The sequence below is a fragment of the Egretta garzetta genome, unplaced genomic scaffold (assembly GCF_000687185.1).
Source record: "Egretta garzetta isolate BGI_Z169 unplaced genomic scaffold, ASM68718v1 scaffold73, whole genome shotgun sequence".
NCBI lineage: Eukaryota > Metazoa > Chordata > Aves > Pelecaniformes > Ardeidae > Egretta > Egretta garzetta.
The window spans coordinates 52,849-75,373 of NW_009259031.1; the positions used below are offsets into that span (position 1 = coordinate 52,849).

The 22,525-nt window shown below is 40.2% G+C and overlaps 1 protein-coding gene across 1 annotated transcript; it reads left to right on the forward strand.

Annotated features, from left to right (window-relative positions):
* Positions 1–372: 372 nt before the first annotated feature.
* KREMEN1 (kringle containing transmembrane protein 1) lies at positions 373–22,525 on the forward strand. Its single transcript, XM_035890305.1, is given in 10 exon segments — positions 373–377; positions 2,749–2,791; positions 2,793–3,013; positions 7,060–7,151; positions 14,325–14,449; positions 14,907–15,060; positions 18,349–18,681; positions 19,309–19,467; positions 21,284–21,368; positions 22,363–22,525. Coding segments are annotated over 10 exon segments (1,380 nt in total).

A 22,525-nucleotide genomic window follows, 5' to 3' on the forward strand; every position in this document is an offset into this window, starting at 1 on the left:
TTCTGGAAGATGATCACAGAATGGTTGAGGTTGGAAGTGACCTCCAGAGGTCATCTTGTTCAACCCCACTGCTCAAGCACGGTCACTGGAAGCAGGTTGCCCAGGATCATGTCCAGATGGCTTTTAAATATCTCCAAGGACAGATTCCACAGACTCTCTGGGCAAACTGTTCACATGCTCTGTCACCCTCACAGTGCATAATTTAATCAAAAAAGTTTTGCATTTTTAGTAGAGGTAAAATTGTTCGTGCATATGAATATTTATTTGATCAGAAGATGTCATTAATGGCCTGGCTGAACAGAGACCTTTGGCTGGAAAGGAGAGTTTATGGCCTTTGGAAGAAGGGGCAGGAAACTCAGGAGGACTACAAAGATGTCGTGAGGTTATGCAGGAAGAAAATTAGAAGGCCCAAAGCCCAACTAGAACTTAACCTGGCTACTGCCATAAAAGACAATTAAAAAATGTTACTGTAAATACATTAATGAGAGGAAGGCTAAGGAGAATCTCCCTCCTTTATTGGATGAGGCAGGAAACATAGTGACAAAGGATGAGGAAAAGGCTGAGTTCTTCTTTGCCTCAGTCTTTAATAGTAAGACGAGTTGTTCTCGGGGTACCCAGCCCCCTGAGCTGGAAGACAGGGACAGGGAGCAGAATGAAGCCTGCATAATCCAAGGGGAAATGGATAGCGAGCTGCTAGAGCACTTAGACACACACTGGTCTATGGGGCCGGATGGGATCCACCCAAGGGGACTGAGGGAGCTGTCATTTATCAGCAGTCCTAGCTAACTGGGGAGGTCCCAGTTGACTGGAGGTTGGCAAATATGATGCCCATCTACAAGAAGGGCTGGAGGGAGGATCTGGGGAACTACAGGCCTGTCGGTCTGACCTCGGTGCCAGGGAAGGTCATGGAGCAGATCATCTTGAGTGCCATCACACAGCACGTATGGGAGAACCAGGTGATCAGGCCCAGCCAACAAGGGTTTATGAAAGGCTGGTCCTGCTTGACTAACCTGATCTCCTCCTACGACAAGGTGACCCACTTAGTGGACAAGGGAAAGGCTGGGGATGTAGGGTACCTGGACCTCAGTAAAGCCTCTGACACCATTTCCCACAGCATTCTGCTTCAGAAACTGGCTGCCCGTGGCCTGGACAGGCGTACTCTTCGCTGGGTGAAAAACTGGCTGGATGGCCAGGCCCAAAGGGTGGTGGCAAATGGAGTTAAATCCAATCGGAGGCCGGTCACAAGCAGTGTTCCCCAGGGCTCAGTGTTGGGGCCAGTTCTGTTTAACACCTTTATCAATGATCTGGACGAGGGGATCAAGTGCACCCTCAGCAAGTTTGCAGATGACACTAAACTGGGTGGAAGCGTTGATCTGCTTGAGGGTAGGAAGGCTCTACAGAGGGATCTGGACAGGCTGGGTCGATGGCCAATTGTATGAAGTTCAACAAGGCTGAGGGCCGGGTCCTGCACTTGGGTCACAACAACCCCACGCGATGCTACAGGCACGGTGATGAGTGGCTGGAGAGCTGCTTGGCAGAGAGGGATCAGGGGGTGTTGGTCGACAGGCGGCTGAATATGAGCCAGCAGGGTGCCCAGGTGGCCAAGAGGGCCACCAGCATCCTGGCTTGTATCAGGGCCCCAGGCTGCTGGGGAGTGGCTGGGGGAGCTTGGGGGTGTTCAGCCTGGAGAAGAGGAGTCTGAGGGGAGACCTTATTGCTCCCTACAGCTACCTGACAGAAGGTTGTATCAAGGTGGGTGTTGGTCTCTTCTCCCGAGTGACAAGTGATAGGACAAGAGGAAATGGCCTCACGTTGCACCAGGGAAGGTTTAAATTGGATATTAGGGAAAATTTCTTCCCCGAAAGGGTTGTCAAGCACTGGAAGGGGCTGCATAGGGAAAGGGTTGAGTATCCATCCCTGGCGGTATATAAAAGACATGTAGATGTGGTGCTTAGGGACATGGTTTAGTGGTGGACTTGGCAGTGTTAGGTTAACGGTTGGACTTAATGATCTTAAAGGTCTTTTCCAACCAAATGATTCTGTGATTCTAATAAGACACAGCAAAGCCAGGCAGCATGAGATTTGTAGTTCAGCTAAGAGGATAGTGTATTTAATGACTAGATAAGCCATTCTCTACTTTGATTTCTAACTTGCTGAGTATTAGGAAGCTAGGAAAACAAACAAAAATGGGAGAAAATATGAGCAAGGCAGAAGAATACTGACCTGTAAGTTTTATTCTGAAAGCATAAATGCCTTAGTAGCAAATCACAGTATCGTGATTATACTCTGATGAAGGAGGTCCCTTTCTAAGGCAATTCAGGCGAGAGAAAAAAATGCCTAAGAATTTTTCTAAATCAGGATGTAAATGTTTGCAAGATCCATGCCTACAAAATCTTTCACTTTATGTAGTACAGATATTCACAACTTTAGTTAAACTGGCATGAATTTGGGTAGTATGCTGATAAGTGGCCAACTGATAACATAATGTAATTTAATTTTTGGAAAATGAACAAGTTACAGACTCATCCTAATGAGTAAAACACCGGGAGAGTAAAAAATGTAGTGTGCGTATTCAGAAAATGCATGTTAATTGTATTAACTGCTCTTCAGACCTATCTATCTTATCCATTGTCTAGTAAAGTAATAAAATCATAATCTCTTCAATAGATGTTTGACTTTGAGAGAAAACTTAAGTCCCAGACAGCATCTTTAGTTGCCTAAACAATGCAGGAAACATGTTTGTGAAAGGAAATGTGGTCTCTTGGGGATGGGATGGAGGGTGACGGAAGAACAACCAAACACTAAACCTACATGCATTCTTTCTCTTTTTCCATTTCCATTTCTTCCCAGAATGTTACACAGCAAATGGGGCTGACTATCGTGGCACTCAGAACCAGACCTCCCAATATGCAGGGAAACCTTGTCTTTTTTGGAACGAGACCTTTGAGCATCCTTATAATACTTTGAAATATCCCAATGGGGAGGGAGGGCTTGGAGAGCATAACTACTGCAGGTAAGAAATATCTTATTGCTACTAACATTGCCTATATAACCAGTGTTACTTTAAACAGTTGACACAAAATTAGGAAACTTCCTGTCATACAGTGAAGAATGTCAGAACCACGGATATCTAACAGGTTTTGTTTCATCCTGTAATCAGTACCCTGGATCTACAAGCACGATTAGTAGAATAACCGTTTCAACCCAGCTCTCACGCAAAGTCAATATCATATATGCAATCTATAATTTGGCATGATGGAGAAAGACTAGAGATTACTTAAATGAAAAGGTGGAGATGATAAAAAAATTGATCCGGGTCAGAAATACAGAAGTACCAGTGAATGTCTGTAGGAGTCTCTGGAACGTTATGGTTTTTATCCTCACCCACAAGCCTGGGTCTGTTATACACTATGTTTCCAAGTTTTGTGTTAATGAAAGTTATGTAGTCACTAAAAATTCTCCATGAGCATAAGCTGTTCAGTGACTTAGAGCTGTTATTTGAATTTGGAAGCTCAACTGTCAGTGGTTACAATACCAGCTCACGCCCTAGCAGATCCACTTTCATTTCCTTGCCTTCTAGAGAAGTCCTGCATAACTATGGATAGACCTGAGAATGAAACTTAAATAAGAACTTCGGAATTTAGGAGCCAAATAAGAACCTCAGTTCAGAGATGTTTAGGCTCTGCAGGCTTTTTTTCAGCCTGCAACGCTTCACTTCCTGCTGTTGTGCATCAGGAAGTTAGATGCACTGCTTGCCTTTGCAGGACTGACCAGCTAAGTTTTTATGCCTATCTATACTTGCTATGGAAATAGGTGGGGAATAACCTGATAGATACATTTCTTAAACAGTGATAATTATCAGCTCATCTAGGATGCATACAAAGTTGAGTAGTGTCTCTTACTCACTGGGGACAGAGACGTTTAAACCAAGAGACTAAGAATTGAGTTACCTGGGGCATAGCAAGAAGACCTCTAATGGCTTCTTTCTGAGAAGGTTCAAACCACACCTCAGTTCTCCTGGAAGATGCTTTTACTTAGCAGGTTATAGGCTTTGTAGGGTAGAGCTTATACACTTGCCACCTTCATGTTGAAATCATTTCACTATAAGCAATACAAATCAGGATAAACAAGGCAAAGTTAATATGCAGTTCAGCGCAATTGCTATGTCATGGACATAGGGTCCTGGTTCTTGATCCAAGAACTTTCCCATATTTAATCAGAAATAGACATTCAAGAAAATATGACAGAGACAGAGACAGCCAGCTAATTGAGAGTAAGTAAGAAAGCACAGAAGAGAGGTCTTGTAACACGCAGCAGACAGATGAGCACGTTGATGAAAGGAGTCAGTGGCATTTCCAGCGTATTTGATGATTTGGGAGGATATTTCTCATTGAAGAACATCGGTGAAAAACAGGGAGGAAAAATACTTACTCAGGGTCTTTTCCAGTGGCTGCAGCAGTGCTTCAAAATAACACTGTTCAATGTATTGCACCAGTAGACTGTGTTTTCAGCCATAGAAGGAGAAAGCATTATTGCCAAGTTCTGAAATTACTCTCTTTTGAATCAGTTCAGCATCGTACAGGAGCAAAGAAAAATACACCACCTACAAGAGAAACTCCATAGAAGTTGGGCATTCTCTTCAGAAAATGGCCTGGAAACCAAAAAAACCCATCAAGCTGTCTAGTATCAGATCAGTATGTGGGCACTGGAAGGACTGTCTTTCCATCAAAAACATTTCACACCAACTTCACAGCCTTCCTCAGTCCAACACCACCAAATGCATAATGATTCTCATGTAGAGAGCTGTGTCTCTCAGTGTGCCTACTAATACGGATAATACTGCTAATAAGGCTAGCAACCCCTGAATTATCTCTGATGCAAATAGCAGAATGAAGAAAGTAATTTTGATTGTTGCTGTGTGGCAATATCCTAAGTAGACTGTATCTACAGGGTCTTGCTTTTGGCAGTCATCTCTGGCTAATACTTAGGTTAGTACAAAGCAAAACATGTACAAGCTATGCAAAAATGTGCATAACAAACTGAATGTTTATCCAGGTATTCAAATAATCCTTACTAGAGTCTCACTTTACTTAGCAAATGAGAATTTGGTGCTACAAGGAGCAAGTAGCCTATAATCTAGTATGTAAGCCTGAGAAATTACTTGATCACCAAACAGAGCTTTTTAACCTCAGTCTGCTAGGTGTTAGATTATCCTCTTTGAGATGGAGTTTGACTGGAAGGTTAGCCGTTTCCTTCCTTATGCTTAGCCCAGGAATATTCTCACAGGTGTATGGAATGATGATCCTAACTAACAAACGCTTTTTAACTTCACATACTGTTGAAAAAAAACTTGGAAAGTCACTGTTTCAAGAGTGTCAAAATGTATCTTTAGCATGCAAATCTTGTCGAGACCTTGTGAGTGAAGATACAGCTGGTTTAGCTCTCTTCTGTGCCATTCATTTGCTTGGTGACAATGAACAAGTTGATCTTCCCTTCTCTGAGGCTACACATATCTCACAAGGCTTTTTAAAAGGCGTAATACGTTGCTTTGAGGCTCAATTTCAGGGACAACATTTGAATAATCTAATTTTACACTTAAAGCATTAATCAGAAGCATGTTATCTCTCCATGGGTGGTCCTTACTTGGAATACTTTGTTTACTGCAAGACACCCTGTTAAGATGGAAATGCCTCATAATGTTCCACTAAACCTCACTTCAGCCATAATAAAATTATGCAGACTGAAGTTTTTGACGATTTTGAAAGATGCTGAATTGTTTTCTAACTGTATGCACTTCTGAGGTTCAAGGCAAAGATTTCTGAAGACATTCATAACATTTCTCTGCAATTTCCTTGTATTTTAAGGCATTTATATGTGGAGTGCCATTACCATGATTCTATTACAGACATCTGATTTCTGTCATGCAGGTGTAACTCAAAAATTGCCTGTAACTGTGAAAACAATGAAAATTGTGTTATTTCAAGTGCAAGATTTCCTTGATCTTAGGCTTCTACTTTCTTTAACCACTGGAAGCTCTGCCATTACACCTAAATTCCTAGCACACTAGTCTTAGGCTTTTCTTCATCCACTACTTTTACTAGTCTGTTTGAAAGCATAACTAGCAGCATTTTAGTCAGCTAAGCCAAATTCACTCACCAGTTGTCTTCAGCATTCTGTTACCTGACAAAAAAAAAAATCCCCAGAAATTCTAAAATTGGATCTCCCACAAAGAGTTGTTAATATGCCCAAATGACAACATGCAGCTGAACTGACACTTCAGTGTAAGGGGGGTGTCTCCTTAATAGAGTTCATGCCAAAGTACATAATAAAAAGAGTGCAGTTAGCCCTAGTTACAAGAAAAGGTCATATTTCAACCTGACTGTCCAAAATAACAATTTATTCTTTAAAACTGATCTTTGCAATGTGAATAGTTTTTCAAGGTGTACATAGAAAATAATTTAAATAACCTAAGGACTAATTAGGTATGCATTTGTAAATGATGCTATGCAACAGCAAAGAATAATCATGGGCACATAAGGAATTATCTCATCCATCAATAGATCAGATCACTGGAACAGATTTATGCAGCTTTACTGAAGGGGAAGAAAGACCTCAGTCTTTCCCAGAAGACTTTATCAGATAAATATTTTTTTTGTCATCCTACATACAGAAAGTTGGAGTCCAGGCTATTTTGTACCAAGGCAAAAATCAAGTTTAGAAGTCTAAGGAACCTGTACGCAGGATGTGGGGCTGAAAATCTTCCTCTCACTCAATACTGTCCAGAAATAGCTCTGCACCTTTTAGACTTGGAGGAAAAAGAAGTTACGTTTTAGACATTACTAGCATTTTATGCTTTCTGTGTACTGTAGTAACCAAAGTTATTTGAACTTCCTGACCACTTCTGCATTTTTCTTGGTATGTAAGTCCAACAGGTTAAATATTCAATAGGTATTAGAGTAAAAATTGTGACGAAACTGAAGCTTGATAAGATTCATTTTTATGTGGTTTTTGAAAATATTTGATGAATTTTCATTCACTCTCTCTATTTTTCTCTTTCAGGAACCCTGATGGAGATGTAAGCCCATGGTGCTACATTGCAGAGCATGAGGATGGAATATATTGGAAATACTGTGAGATTCCATCCTGCCGAAGTAAGAGCACCATGCAATTTTTTAGACCCGCATCTCTGTTGAACACTGGCAGTTATACAACAGTGGGTAGAGATTTTCAGACAGAAACTAGGATAAGGCCAATCAACTTATTTTATTTGCAGACTAAGCAATATTTTAAATGGATCTCTAGAGTTAATGACAAGCTCACTGAATAGTTCCTCTATTGCTATCCTTTTCATCTCATCTCAGAATTACTGGATTCTATTCCTTGCAGGTGCATATACTTAGCATTGCTGTGAAACTACAAACTGGACTTTGTTTGATTGTTTTTAAATGATAATTCACAAACTATTCACCTGAAGCTTCCTTGTAGTATTTAATATTTTTAATGTGTAATATTATTTACCTTGTCCAAAATGTGGAGGTTTTGTCACAATTCGTGTCAACATGGTCCAAAATTTTCATTCCTGAATCCTCCAGGAGAAACTATCCTTAAAATATTAAAAAAAGATTAAAAAGATATTCCAGTTTTGCATGTTAACGAGCAACCATAGCTACGCATTTTATTAAGTCTAATCATGCCTTTACTTGTTTTCCTAACTTCATCTGTGCAAGTAGTCTCTATGTCTAAGGGATAACTTATGTGTATACTGTTAGGCATCAGAGCAGTTGTCCTTATGTAGGCATACTTTTGAGCAACAGAACTTTGGTTTGTTGGTTTTGTTTTCTTACTTGAAGTTAAGAAAACAAAACCAAACAAAGAAAAATGGATCTAAAGTGATTTTTTTAATTTGTCCAGTTTTCTTTTTTTATGAATGTGAGCAAGTGATTCATATCTTCAAGCTAGGCAAACAAATACATAAGAAGTGTGACCTTAAGTTGGGTGACTTTTAACTAGACTTAAATACAGAATAAGCAGTTTAATTTAAATAACACAAAATCATTCAACACTCTGATACTCATTGTTCAGAGGATGCCTTACTCTTATTTTTCTAATATACCAGGTCCTATTTAGGAAACATGACCCTCCTAATTAAGAAATTCATCTTGGTCTAAAATGAAAGAATTTGCATTTTCTTTAAAGACCACAGATGTTAACAAATTCTCTGGATATGGAACTAGTAAAAAAGCTGAAAGGCAAATTCTCTCCACTCCATTTGTTCTACACAAAGGATCCTTTTAAAACCAGCCTCACTCATTTTCTCTGTGGTGGGGAGCAGAGGATTTAAACTTGGACACTTACTTGCACAGATAATCCAGACTTACATTTACAAAATGTCCTTTTGACCAGTAGCAGCTGCTTCAAGCATTGCAGTGAAACTGGATACTAGAAAAAGGAATTGCAGCAATTTAGAACAAACTGTACATTGCAAGCCCATCCAAGTCTTAATACAAACCTCATGGTTTATGAAGCTGTGTAAGTAAAAAAAAAAAAAACAACTTCTATTCTTTACCAGATTTTCTGTTTTCAGTAAGTATGATGCTAAATCATAGGACCATCAAAACCGACTTGTGAAGTGCATAATACAAAATTGGTTTTGTGATGGAGCAAGAAAGCAATTGTGGAAAGAAATCCTATTTGAAATCTTTAGAGAAGTAAAAAAATTGTCTTATGTAAGCTGCTTTTCCATCATTATATTTACTACTAGAAAAGACTATCTGGGGCATAATTTACCTATAAACTATACCCACATAGTACCACTACAATGCCAACAACATGAAGTGTCTTGATTGCCTAGAGAGATTTGCATGCAATGATTCACTGTAAAAATAATTAAGAATCTACAGTTAAGAATTCTTCATTATGATGATGATTTCACATGATTATATCATGTGTCTTGTTCACTAGTATTTATCCATAACACTGAATGTTTCATTCAGAAATGTGTTCTAGCATTCTGCATGTGTAAACACGCTGTACAGGATTTAGCAATGTTAGATGAGGATGGATGGGCATAATCAAAGACGACAGTGGTAGTTACGCCAGTAGGAGCTTAGTCTTTCTTTTTCTTCCTCTTGTCTTCTTAATGGCTTGTCTGCTTTGCAGACTGGAATGGACATAAACAAAATAAAAGTCAAGGCGGCAGCACTGAGTCCTGAGAGAGCATGTGCATCTCACATGGAGAATTCAGAACTGAATACTTTAGATAGTTTGTTTGCAATGTTGCAGCTATTCCTGACTCTTTTGGTCTCTTTGTTAATGATGTTAGGTTGAAATTCAAAAGGAAATAACAACTTACGTTTCCAAAAGGCCAAAGAAAGGCTTGCTGTCCCACTTAATTGCATCTCCATGTTAATGGCCTGCGTGACTCTTACCGTAAAAAGATCTCATTACTGAAATCATAGTTCCTGTGTGCAAGTATGTCATGTAATAAATTTATTACTGAAATACTGATGAGGTGTTAAATGGCAGAGCCAGGTAAGTTATGCAGAGCTGTACTGATCACTCTGTAAGATTGCCCGTATGTATATTTTAACACAAGAACAAAGAGAGTAGCGCCTGCAATTTGAGACAGTGTACTGCTGCATAGTACCGTTGCAAAAAGCTAGGAAGCTCTTGAAAGACAGCTAGATGAGCATAGCTGAAACATGGTTTTGAGCTCAAAAGGATTATCTCCATGTGTTAATACATGTGCCTTAATATGTAATAGCAGAAGCTCTGGTGTTTACCAGGACCTTGTTATGCCAGCTGCTGCTTAAAAGAAAAATAGCATGCTTGCACAAAAGAGGTGGCCTTTTAAGCACAAGAGAACAAATAGATACAAATGGGTGAAGACAATATAACAGTAAGACATCGCTGATTAGCATGAACAGTAATCACAGAACATTGACTACCTAATTTTTGTCAAGCTGCTTTAGTAGGCTAAACATTAAGAGCAAATTAAGGCAAAAGATTATGTTGAAAATTTTTAAAGGTGAGAGTAACAAAACAGTCACTACCTATCTAGAAATACTTTTGATTCTTCATTGCTTTTTATATATATAGATAGATATAGTTTTATACATACACATAGGGTTGTAGGATACCCTCAGTTGGAAGGGACCTCAGGCCGTCATCTAGTCCAACCTCCTGCTCGAAGCAGGGCCAGCTCTCAGATCAGACCGAGCTATTCAGTTTGTCAGATCAGACCAAGTTTATCCAGTCAGACCATGACAACCTCCAGGGATGCAGAATGCACTCCCTCTCTGGACCCTTGTTCCCGTGCTTGACTGCCAGCACGGTGGAAAGATTGTCCTTCTATCCAATCTGAACATCTCATGTTTCAATTTAAGCTCCTTACCTCCTTGCCCAAAATGCATCACTGTGAAGATCCTGGCTCCATTGTTGTGACAACCTCCATGTAGGTATTGCAAAGCTGCTAGGGGGTGCCCCCGAAGCCGCCTCTTCTGCAGGCTGGACAAGCCCCAGTCCCTCAGCCTCTTCTCACAGGGTGAGTGCTCCAGCCCTCTGAGCATCTTGGCTCTCTGCTGAACGTGCTCCAGTCAGTCAGTGCCTTTCTTGCACAGGTGGGCCCAAAACTGGACATAGCAGTCTTGATGTGGTCCTAACAAGTGCTGAGTAGAGGAACAATCACTTCCCTTGATCTCTGGCTATTTTTATATTATTACAGGCCTGTTGGCTGCCTTTGCTGCCCGGCCCGGTCCTGGCTCATGTTCAGCTCCCTATCAGGACCTCCAGGTCCTTTTCGGTAGAGCTGCTCCACATACATGATGTACACTGTCTTGTTTTAGATTTATGTTGAGTGGCTCCCTATGCATACATCCTGATTCAGTTTAATACAGTATGAATGAGGAGCATATTATTCTAATATACTAAAAATGTTGTTGAAAAAGCAGTAATTTGTGATCATAGAATCACAGAATGGTTTGGGGTGGAAGGGACCTTAAAGATCATCTAGTTCCAACCACCCTGCCATGATCAGGGACACCTTCCAATAGACTAGGTTGCTCAAAGCCCCATCCAGCCTGGCCTTGAACACTACCAGGGATGGGGCATCAACAACTACTCTGGGCAACCTGCTCCAGTGTCTCATCACCCTCAGAGTGCAGAATTTCTTCCTTGTATCTAATCTAAATCTACCCTCTTTCAGTTTAAAGCTATTACCCCTTGTCCTATCACTACATGCCCTTGTATAAAGTCCTTCCCCAGCTTTCCTGTAGGCCCATTCAGGTACTGGAAGGCTGCTATAAGGTCTCCCCAGAGCCTTCTCTTCTCCAGGCTGAACAACCCCCACACTCTCAGCCTGTCTTCATAGGAGAGGTGCTCCAGCCCTCTGAGCATTTTTGTGGTCTCCTCTGGACCCGCTCCAACAGGTCCATGTCCTTCTTCTATTGGGGCCCCCAGAGCTGAACACAGTACTGCAGGTGGGGTCTCATGAGAGCATAGTAGAGGGGGAAGAATCACATCCCTTGACCTGCTGGTCATGCTTCTTTTGATGCAGCCCAGGGTATGGTTGGCTTTCTGGGCTGCAGGCACACATCACTGTGGATCTGATATAAAAGCAGTGTTTGCCAATTAGGTTTTCTGCAACTGAGATTACAAATGATCTCCCCTATACTATTATGCTTATACTATATGCTCTGATTACCCCTCAGCAGCAACAGAGAGGTGTCTCAGGTTTAGGACCAGCCCATCAGCTGGAAGAATTGGCATATCAGAAATCATATATGCAGGTACAGGTGTCTTTTTTGTGTGTGTGTGTGTTGTCCCAGTTCAGGAGAGCATTTAAGCATATATTTGATGTGGGACTACTGAAGTGCTTTTAGCTTTTATCCTTGGGCTCATGCAGTTTGTTGCTTTGATATCAATGTCATTTGAAGAGCTGGGCACTGGCATGGAAATTGCTGTTCACTGTTGGGCTACATTGATACTTCTCCTGTTTATTCCGAGTCACGTGACACTAATTTTGTTTGCTAGATACAAGGCAGTTAAAACACTGCTGGGACACCAATGAGACTAATTAGCTTTAGGATGTACCCAAATGGTACACTTGATTTAGTTACAAAATGTAAGAAGTTTTCAAATTACTCAATCTGGTTTCTTAGCATGGAACATATTGATGTACCAAACCTCTGGAGAGGCTGAAGGGTCTCACCAATAAAGCTACTTAAAAAAAAAAAAAATATATATATATATATACACACACACACACACATATATATATATATAAATACAGTATTTGGAAATCCCAGGTCTCCTAGGAAAATAAGCTAGGTTGGTCAACTAGGCAGCTTTTTCAGGGCAGTGAAATCATGCACTGTACGAAACCCTGAGCTCTCTGAGAGTTATCTGCCCAGCTGTGCTCAGCTGGGGTGGGGCTGCAAATGGGGATTTCCAAAGGTATGTTAAATCAGGCTGTAACTTGAAGTCTCAGTACTTATACGCATGTTGCTGCAGGGCACATCAAAGCCATAACTCCATGCAAGCATTTATAGTTAAAATGGTATCATTCTTAGGAAACAAGATTATTTTATGAACAATATTTGAAGCAATATTATCTAATTATTCAAAAAATATACATACTTGAATTTTCTTCCCGACTTCATTAATTCTGCTTTAGAATATTACAATCATAGTCCTTAAGAGTATAATCATATACATGCCAGTATATTTGCTGGTCACTAATAGAAATGCTAACCCTCTTCCTCAAAATGAGGAAGCTGCCTTAGGCAACATAGCCTAAGTCTGGGAGCAAGTGCTCAGACAGCCCTGTTAACTGTTCCAGATGTCAGGATGATTTAGATTTTAACGGTAAGCTGACACCAGTTTACAAGGTCAGTATATAATATTGCAAAAGAATAGGGTTGAGACCATCTTTGTTAGAATTAGACAAATAGAAGTTCTGAATTCAAGGCATTATTTCAATGACTGTTGCACATGGACATGCATAAGAAATCCCAGAAATGGGCCTTCCAGAATCTAGTGAAGAGGTACTTTCAGGACTAATGTACAAGACGACTGCTCAATCCAAAAAGCATCATTGCATTCTTACTGTATTTATGTGAAAGTACAATAATATAAAAGTGGTTTACTAACACACAGGTTATCTGATAGAGAAAAGGGTCACCTGTACAAGAGATGGCTAGTTCAAAAGGAGTGCCAAAACAGCTAATCCACATGCTGTCAGGCATTAGAGGCTGCAAAACCCCAAACCCAGCCCTTCCCCCCCCCCCCAAAAAAAAAAAAACTACTCATAAGTCAAAAACCTGAAACAGTGCTGTACCACAAGATGTTAACAAAAGAGAGTTCAGAGTTTACTGGGTACTGAAATAACTAAGTAAAACTCATACAGTTCTCCGACTGCATCACGTTATACAGAGCTGTGGAGGTCAGGCAGACAAAAGATAATCCTTGACAATCTGGCACAGGGATAAAAATTATCTGTACCTCACATCCTCTCTCTGGTAGTCATGGCTAAATTCCAGTGCTTTGATGAAAAGTGCAAAAAGAAAACAAAACAAAAACAGAGGACAAATTATGCACTGAAGGTGGAAAAATCTTTCTGACCTCCCATAGTGACCAAGGAGCCTTGAAATGTTGTATTAATACAATAGAAATAGATGTTTCTTTAAAAAAGTAATATTGCTTACTTTGAATGTCTTTGTACATACCATAAAATAGACTTTGAATTCATATCAGAATTATGAGGTTTAAATATTAGGAAATCCCCCTGTGTAAGTATATAAGAATGTAAGTGCCTCCCATAAAACTTGCCAAACTCCATCCTAAACGAGTTCAGGTTCCCTTCCTCAAATATCCTGTTTAGAAAATGTCTAAAACTTCATTGTTTTGAAGATCAGACAGAAATCACATTGTTTAATTTACATTGTTAGAATATGCATGATCATGGTCAAAAAAACCCACAAAACCTCTGAACCCACTTAATGCCTTTTTTTTTTTTTTGGTCTCTATCAGGAGAAATGAGTCGGGTATTTCTCTTGTCTGTATTACTGCAGCTTACAGAAACCAACTACAGAGTATTGCAGGTATATTGCTAAGAAGATATGATGCTATTTCACCACCTGTCATTTATCCCTGGGTATGTTTGGAAAATATGACAAGCATCTAGCATAGAGTAGCATTTCCCATACTGTGAAATCAAGACAAGAACATACAGAGAGCTGCTTAGTAACCAGACAGTGCATGGAGTAGTCTGTGTCTTGGGTGTTTCCAGGCACACCTTTAGAATGACTGTTTGTTATTTTTGCCAGTGCCGGGGAATCTAGGGTGTTACAAGGACCATGGAGAGCCACCACCTCTGACTGGCACCAGTGAGACCTCCAATAAACTTACTATCCAAACATGCATCAGTTCCTGCCGAAGTCAACAATTTAAGGTGATTTTTTTTGACATACATTTACAAAATGTTTTCAAAGACAAAAGATGGCCATATGCCTAGAGCTCTCTATCTTATTTCTCCCCCCCCTTTTTTTTTTCACCTTTAGGAGGTCTAAGATCTCTCTTCCACTCCAGGGGACCTAGCCCTCTCTCTGCATCCAGAGCAATCTGGGCAAATGACCAATTAATAACACCAGGATGCCAGGAGAAAGTATGCTTGCTTACTGCAGTTATGAGTGATAGGGTGCCATCATTGCCCTCCATTCCATCTTTCTCACTAGTCTTAAGTAGTATCCTGACAGCTCAAACAAAAACAGTTTGTGGTGGGACCTCTGACTAATCATACTTCTCCAAAACACATATATTCTGCTGCCAGCTTTCTTGCTCATACAACCTCCTGCTGTCACTCCTTTAAGTATTATCCCTCCCTTCCTTATGCATCTTTGTTGTCAAAGTTTGCAGGCATGGAATCAGGTTATGCTTGTTTCTGTGGAAATAATCCTGACTACTGGAGATACGGGGAAGCAGCCAGTACAGAATGCAACAGTGTTTGCTTTGGAGACCATACTCAGCCTTGCGGTGGGGATGGCAGAGTCATTCTTTTTGACAGTAAGTATTGAAACAGGCTCAGTTTTTCCCAAAGGAGAGGCCTCAAATGTTCAGTAAATTAGGGAAAAGGGTTTAAATGCAATGAGAACTGTTGCACACAAAACAGCAAAACACCTACATTCAGTATAAAATAAAGCTGCTTTCCATTTCTGCATAAAATCCAGATCCATTAATAATGTGAACTAGCTGTTCCAAGAAGTGATGCCTGCTCAGGCAACTGACTCATGCTCCAGAGATTGCTTCTTGCTTCCCCACAAATGGTACTAACTCAGCTATCACAAACAGCATGTCACCGAAAGACTCTTTCAGAACTCATCTTACCAGAGAGTAGATGCATGATTACGTGAGGCACCTCAAATAAAATGTCAATCTACACCAACTTGTGGTTTTTTATTAAACCAGAGGAGGCTTGCTATAACCCAGCTAACACAATACAAAAGCAGTGTAGTAGAATTGGGACAGGGAAGGAGTGTACCACAAAGTATAAACAGGTTGCTATTATGACCATTGCTGATTACATGATTTCTTATACATAGAAATCCTCCTTCCTGCTCTTCTCAGTACCAGTGCCAGCTGTGTAACTGCACAAGTTGACGGTCTGACTAGCTAGCTGCCTGGCTGTAGTACAAGCTCCCAGTATAGCTGGGAGTACTGGAAAAGTTCACAGTAAGCACTGGTATATTGTTGCTTCTCGGATCCAACTGCCTCTGATGTAGAAGCTACCTTTTAAGCGGAGTTACAAACTCTCTGGAACTAAACGCAGCATAATTTTTCACCCGAACACACAACCAAACTTCTCATCTTCTTACTCCAAAAATCTGATTCCCAGCTAGCAAGACAGAAAGACATTTCAGCTGAGACAGCAATTAGTCACTCTGCTCACTTCCAAATTCTCCCTAAGATATGAAAAGAAGCACCGGAGTTGCATGTTGCTTTCAGTGTTGAGACAGCTTGTAGCTTCACATTGCAGCATCCTCTGTTTCCTTCTGCTCTTGGCCTCCCAAATCCTCGATGGGCAAAGACCTCCTTTGTAGCTTTCCTTTTCTGGAGTGACAGAGGGCTCAGCAAGACGTTACCCTGAGGACCTGCACTGTCTTTTCTGGTAAACAGCAAGGGAGAGAGCTATGGGCAGGTGAGAGAGGTCATCCTAGTAACTGCCACCTATTTTCTTTTGCTGATGAGCAACACCTGCTCACCTTATTCCTCTTTTCCAGAGGATGTCGTATTGTGAGAACCTTCACCCCTAATTGCTGTACACACGCGTGCATGCACATCCCCTCTCCTCCCTCTCCGCCTCTTAACCTTACGTGTTTATGTGCTACTGTCATGGCCTAAAGCTGTAACATTCAGACCTACAACGCAGAACTCTGCCAGCTCTAGAAGGAAATAAAGCATTTCCATTCCATATGGAGCAATGCTGTACTTTGTTAGGCATCTGTGGAGCACTAGTCATTGGCATTCTTAGTTAATATTGCTGGTTTGAAGAACATCTTGTGATTCAGTAATTACAAACAGCATAGCCAAATGTAACAATACCTATAAGCCGTTTGCAAAGAGGAAGTTTGGTATCTCAGTGGCAAATTTCAATTCTATCAATTCAAACAATTCTATCAGATTAAATCACCAGCCCTGTTAGCATGGAGTAAGTGCCAAACACAAATTCCTCTATGAGGCTTAGTACCTCTGTGGGGTCTTTCACATTCTTTCTAGTCTTCTTTCATATGACCTCTATAGCGCAGGACTGAAGTGTGAGGTTTGCTCAGGCTACGATCAAGCCTTGCTCCAGAAAAAAAGACATGTTTTCACATGATTGTTCTGGCAGACAGATGCTACTTTTTGTTCTTGTTCCCCCAGCTCCCTTTTAATTTGTATTTATTAAAGCTCTTTCTCAGAGGCCTGTGAAAACTGAGACACTTCAAAATACTTCACTTCCTTTATTTCCATTCTCACAGGCCTGTATTACAGGGCTTTAATTAAGCTTTCAGAGAAAATAATTCTACTTTGATTCTTCAGTCCTTCAGCCTATGATACGGGGGAGTGATAACTCTGATCCAAACAGTTTTGTCATGGAATACATTATTATTTATAATATATATATATAATATTGTGTCTTTAGGGGATATCTATAAATACATATATATAGGTATATACAATAAATTTTAAAATTATGTATATATAGATATGCATCAAGTCAGTTGGCTGGCATTTGAGTTTCTCTCTGGATTCATTGGTAAATAAGTTTGCACTGGGAATCTGGATAGTTGTCAAGGAATATAAAGGTTCACTGGGCGTGTACTTGTTTTGAATATAAAAGGTAGCAACAAATTAAAAGTTTTTCTTTAGACTTCATAACAAGATCTTTTCCAAGTTACTTAGTGAAGGTAAGGTCAAACATTAATTAGACAAAATCAAAAGACAGGCTGCTTAAAAAGCACATGTAAGTGGCCACAAAGGTGATTAAGGGATTACAGCATCATTCATACAAGGAGAGGTTGAGAGATCTCCGATTGTTTAGCCTTGAGAAAAGAAGGCTCAGGGGGAATCTTTTCAATTTGTATAAATAACTGATGGGAGGGGTGTAAAGATGAAGCCAGACTCTCAGTGTTATCTAGTGAATAGACAAGAGGCAACAGGCATAAACTGAAATACAGGAAAACCCATTTAAACATAAGGAAAAACTTTTTTTTTATGGTGTGAGTGACACTGGAACAGGTTGCCCAGAGAGGTTGAGAAGCCTCCATCCTTGGAGACTCAAAACACAACTAAACAATGTCTCCTGCTTTGAGCAGGGGGGCTGGACTAGACAATCTCCAGGGATCCCTTCCAACCTCAGCTATTCTATGAAGATTTGTTTTTTCAATTTGTAAGGCTGTGAAGGAATTCCAGTAATTCAACAGTGAGAGTTACGGTCACTAATACACTTGTCCGCCTGCCTGATAGGGATGGAGTAGAAGTCCCTGGAATCAGTGATTTAGCTTGCATCCTGTTCCTTCAGGGATGCGGGAAAGGGTGCATGGACAAAGGATAGCTGCAGTATTCAAGATTGATACAGAGGTCTCAGAATAATGAGACAGAATGACGGTATCCCAAGCAAACGCAACATAATGGGTGTGCTCCTAGTACTGTGGAAGGTAAAGAATACCAATCTGAGAGTGCATCCTGCTGGGGTAGCCAGTCCGTACCTTCAAGTTACATTTGAACATTAGAATCTACAGAGTGCTAAAGCTGTGCATAATGAATGTATAACCTCTTTTTTTCACTTTTCTCCCTCTCCTCTTCTTGTCACAGCCCTTATTGGTGCCTGTGGAGGGAATTACACTTCTGCTACAGCTGTGATCTATTCCCCAGATTTTCCTGACACATACGGCACAGGCAAAGTCTGTTACTGGACCATACAAGTTCCAGGAGCATCTCGAATCCACTTCAGCTTTGCCCTTTTTGAAATCAAAGATGCTACAGATATGGTGGAATTGCTGGATGGCTATACCTATCATGTTCTAGCTCGTTTTAATGGCAAGAACCGGCCTCCCCACACCTTTAATATCTCTTTGGATTTTGTCATTTTATACTTTTTCTCAGATGAAATCAATCAAGCCCAGGGATTTGCTATCAGATATAGAGGTAAAAGACTAACTTTGCTGTTTCTACCTTTCAGTGAGCCGTTAAAGCATTTAATTCAGACAGGAGATTGCTGAAGTGGCAAAAAAAAAAAAAAAAAGAGGAAATATTTTAACTCTCATGCCTACAGGTGTCTCATCTGTCTTGTTGCCACTGCTCAGTGGGCAAAAGCTTCGCTAAAGTTTCTCTCAGTTTGGAACACTCCGGTCAGCTATGTCATAAATAGCAAAATGTACATTTTTCAAAAATTCAATCCTATACATACCTGCCTTTCAAAACTGATTGGAAAATGACAAAGCTGAAACAAAACAAAAAAACAGTAGCCCATGTGCATCTTGGTTCCTCTTGGCTCTTTCCAACAGTCTATTCCCCTAATATCGAAAGTCATCAGGAGAAAGTATTTTAGTCCTTGAGTTGTACCTACTGTTATGATGAACAATTGGCTTCCAGAAAAATTCTGTGAACCCCAACTTTGTGAAGTACAGGCTTTTTCTGGCATCAGACATAATTTGATTATCTGAGTTCTCTATGTAATCCAGAGAGCCGCACATATCTTTTTATAAGCACAAAATAAAGTCCAATTACACCTGTTAAGAAATTGTTATTGTAATCATACTCTTGTGTTTACAGCTGTGAAGGACAATGTGCATCAAAACAAGATTCCAGTGAATCAGACCCTTTCAGAGAAGATAAATGAACAAGCAAATCTCAGCATCAATGCAGCCCGATCATCAAAGATACTTTATGTCATCACAACCAGCCCAAGTCATCCTAGTAGCTCCATGCCTGGTAATATTACAAGAAAATGGGGAAACAGGAAAAGCATTTTGCCAAGGACAATCCAGAGTCACTATTTCCTTTGCCACCTCCTCCACATTACCTGATCCACAGTACCTCTTGCTAATAGATGAATTTTCATTTAGTCTAATTACCACTAACTGTGCTGCTATCATTACTTTTCAAAACTAATTTCTCAGCATAAATCACTTAGAAATATTGTGAAGATGGTAAGTCCTTGAGAATGAAAGCACATCAGAATAAGATGTGAGTCAGAGCAGCCTCCTTACTAGAATCAGCTTTAGTGACCAGTGTGCACCATAGAGATGGCAGAAGGTGCTGACAAAAGAGCAAGCTTTTGTAGAGTCTGGAAGAGCCTGAATGCCGAATACATCCCAGTTATCCCACTTCACAAAAGCTACAGCAATAATACAAAGAGGGCTAGACAAGGATGAAGCAAGTTAATGGGTGCAGGGCAGATGCCACTGAGAACTATCGTGTTTAGAACTCACCTTCAAGACATCACTTCTTTCGGGAAATTGTTGAGTTGTAAATAATTGAAGACTGGAAATGCGCTCTTGGTGAATATCATTATTGGTCTCTCCTATCTTTAAACTACACTGGGCATCTGCTTTTACATAGCGTTGAAGCTGGGCCTCGATTACACTGTGGACACTCTAATAGTTCTGTAGTCCTGAAGCTGTCTGCATTCCAAACCTGAAGCGTAAGGACTTGACTGCACATGAGCTGCATATACCCAAACTAACCAGGTTGCAGAACATGCCCAAGATTCTGGGCAGATACTCTGGCACTAGGCCCAGGCTAGTGCCTGAGTTACCACAGCTACATTTCAGACGCCTAGTGTTCAGCTAGCTTGGGCATACCGACCTAAGATGAACCTGCACCCTTGGATTTTATGCAGTTATGAAAATACTGTTAAAATCATCACGAACAGTCAATGCTTTGAGGAAGGGGCATTGGGTGCTTCCTTTTTCTGCTCCTTTGAGCTTCAAGGCTTCTGAAGGTGATGGCCTTTATTCAGTTGTTCTAATAATTCAAGGTCCTTGCAAGGCTGTTCAGTATGCTAAATATGTCAGTTACATTCTAGTGCCGTCCCTTTTCCCATCTCGACATGCTGTAGCCTCGCACTGCAAGATTAAGGGAAGTCCAACCAAAAAGGCGATCCAATAATTTAGAAATCAGCTCCCCTCAAGCCCCCATCTCTTAAATAGTTCAAATGTTACAATGCATCAGGCGGTTCTTTAAGTCCTGCTTGACTTGCTGGTACAACCAGAACTAAATTGAAATGTAAAATAAAATGACCAAGAGCCTTCAGTGTAATGTAATAAAATAGCAGACCACAAATACTGATCACCTGTCTCAGTAGACTCTAGAAAGGGAAAAAACCCACCCATACTTAGTGATTATCTGCATAATTACTGATACAAAACTAGGCCATCTCCTTGCAAACACTAGAGTTACTACTGGTAGCATATATTCTAGTGCGTTGTTTAGTCTGCTTTTAAATTTTCCTCTGAATGAGTTTTGATTTCTTTCCTAGACACTAGCTAGATAATGTTATTGGTACATGCTTTGGATTTTCCCAACTTTCAATTTTACAGGGAGCAGTCCTGTATGGGAAAAAACAATTCCAACTGAGAGTTACAGAGTTTCTGCCAGTCTTTGCAGAAACTGCTTAAAGGTCTAAGGCATCTTCAAATTATGCTTTTCACTAAAGCATCAGAAGCCCATGTGTTTCTTTTGTGCAATATTCTGTAAAAATTGGAAGTAAATGAATGTACTGAGAGCTCCTCTCCCTCTTTTACAGAGTGGACGATATACAGTCTCACAGCACTGCTCATCCTAAGTGTTACAGCCATAATAGCAAAGATATTTCTCCACATAACCATGAGGTGAGTATAGAGCAAAACTGTCCCTGGAGAACTGACATCCCAGCTCTGTACTAAATGTGCTACACTTAATTTATTTACCTTCTGTCAGATTGGTCATATTCAAAACCAAGTTATAATTACATATTTGTATCCTCATAAAAGATACTAAATAAGCACTTTTTTTTTAAACTTTCCAGTCTGTTTGGATAGCATTTGCTGCTAGAATACCTCTTTTGGTCTTGTTTTGATGAGATTTGTATTCTAAAGAATAAAAAGGTTTCTCATACTGAGCGATGTTACAGAGCAAAGAGGAAAATGTAATCAGACATCTAGCATTGGTGGGAAGAGGTCAAATCATGATAATACTTTGTGGGAAAAAAATTAAAACCTCATCCCAGATGGGGGAACTGGGAAAAAAAGTTAGAGATAGGCTAGTTAATGCTTACTTTCTTTTACTGAAATATTGAAAAAGGTTCGAGAAAGAATCACAAAAATGGAGATCTGTATTATGGTGTGACACTTAACCGGTATAATTTTTTTTTGCCTATCAAACCCAACATAATTTTATTACTGTGTTTCTCTACACTTATTCCAAGTAATTTTTGTGTCCTCTAGATGGACGCTCGTTGAATGAAATGATAGGTGAGTTATCAACAAATCATAAGTGTTGAATATTGTATTTACATACCACAAACAGGGTTAAATATACAAGGAAATTAATTTCTATTAATGGCAATTAGTAATATAGTATGCACAGATGACTTAGCTTTATGCCACTGCTTTCATTAGGGTACCAACTGTTCTAGCAACAGAATGCCTAACTTTTCATTTGTTCAAGAAAGACCCGACAAACACTCCAAAAACCTACATAACTCTGCAGCAGGTAGAAAGAAAAGGTGTCACTGATGTAGTGGAACCTGCTAGCATTACCAGTGTGGCAGTGATGCAGACATACCAATAATAGCAGCTTCCCAAGCACCTTAACACTTACAGTGAATTAACACTTGTTTCCTAGATCCCATCAGATACCATCTGCCACTGAAATAGAAGATTCCAGTGAGGTTACTGGTGCTGGCGAGATCTGGACTATCTTTTACCAGCCATCCACATCGATATCCATCTTCAAGAAAAAGCTTCAAAGTCAACAAGATGATTGCAACCCACTGGTGGGAAATTGA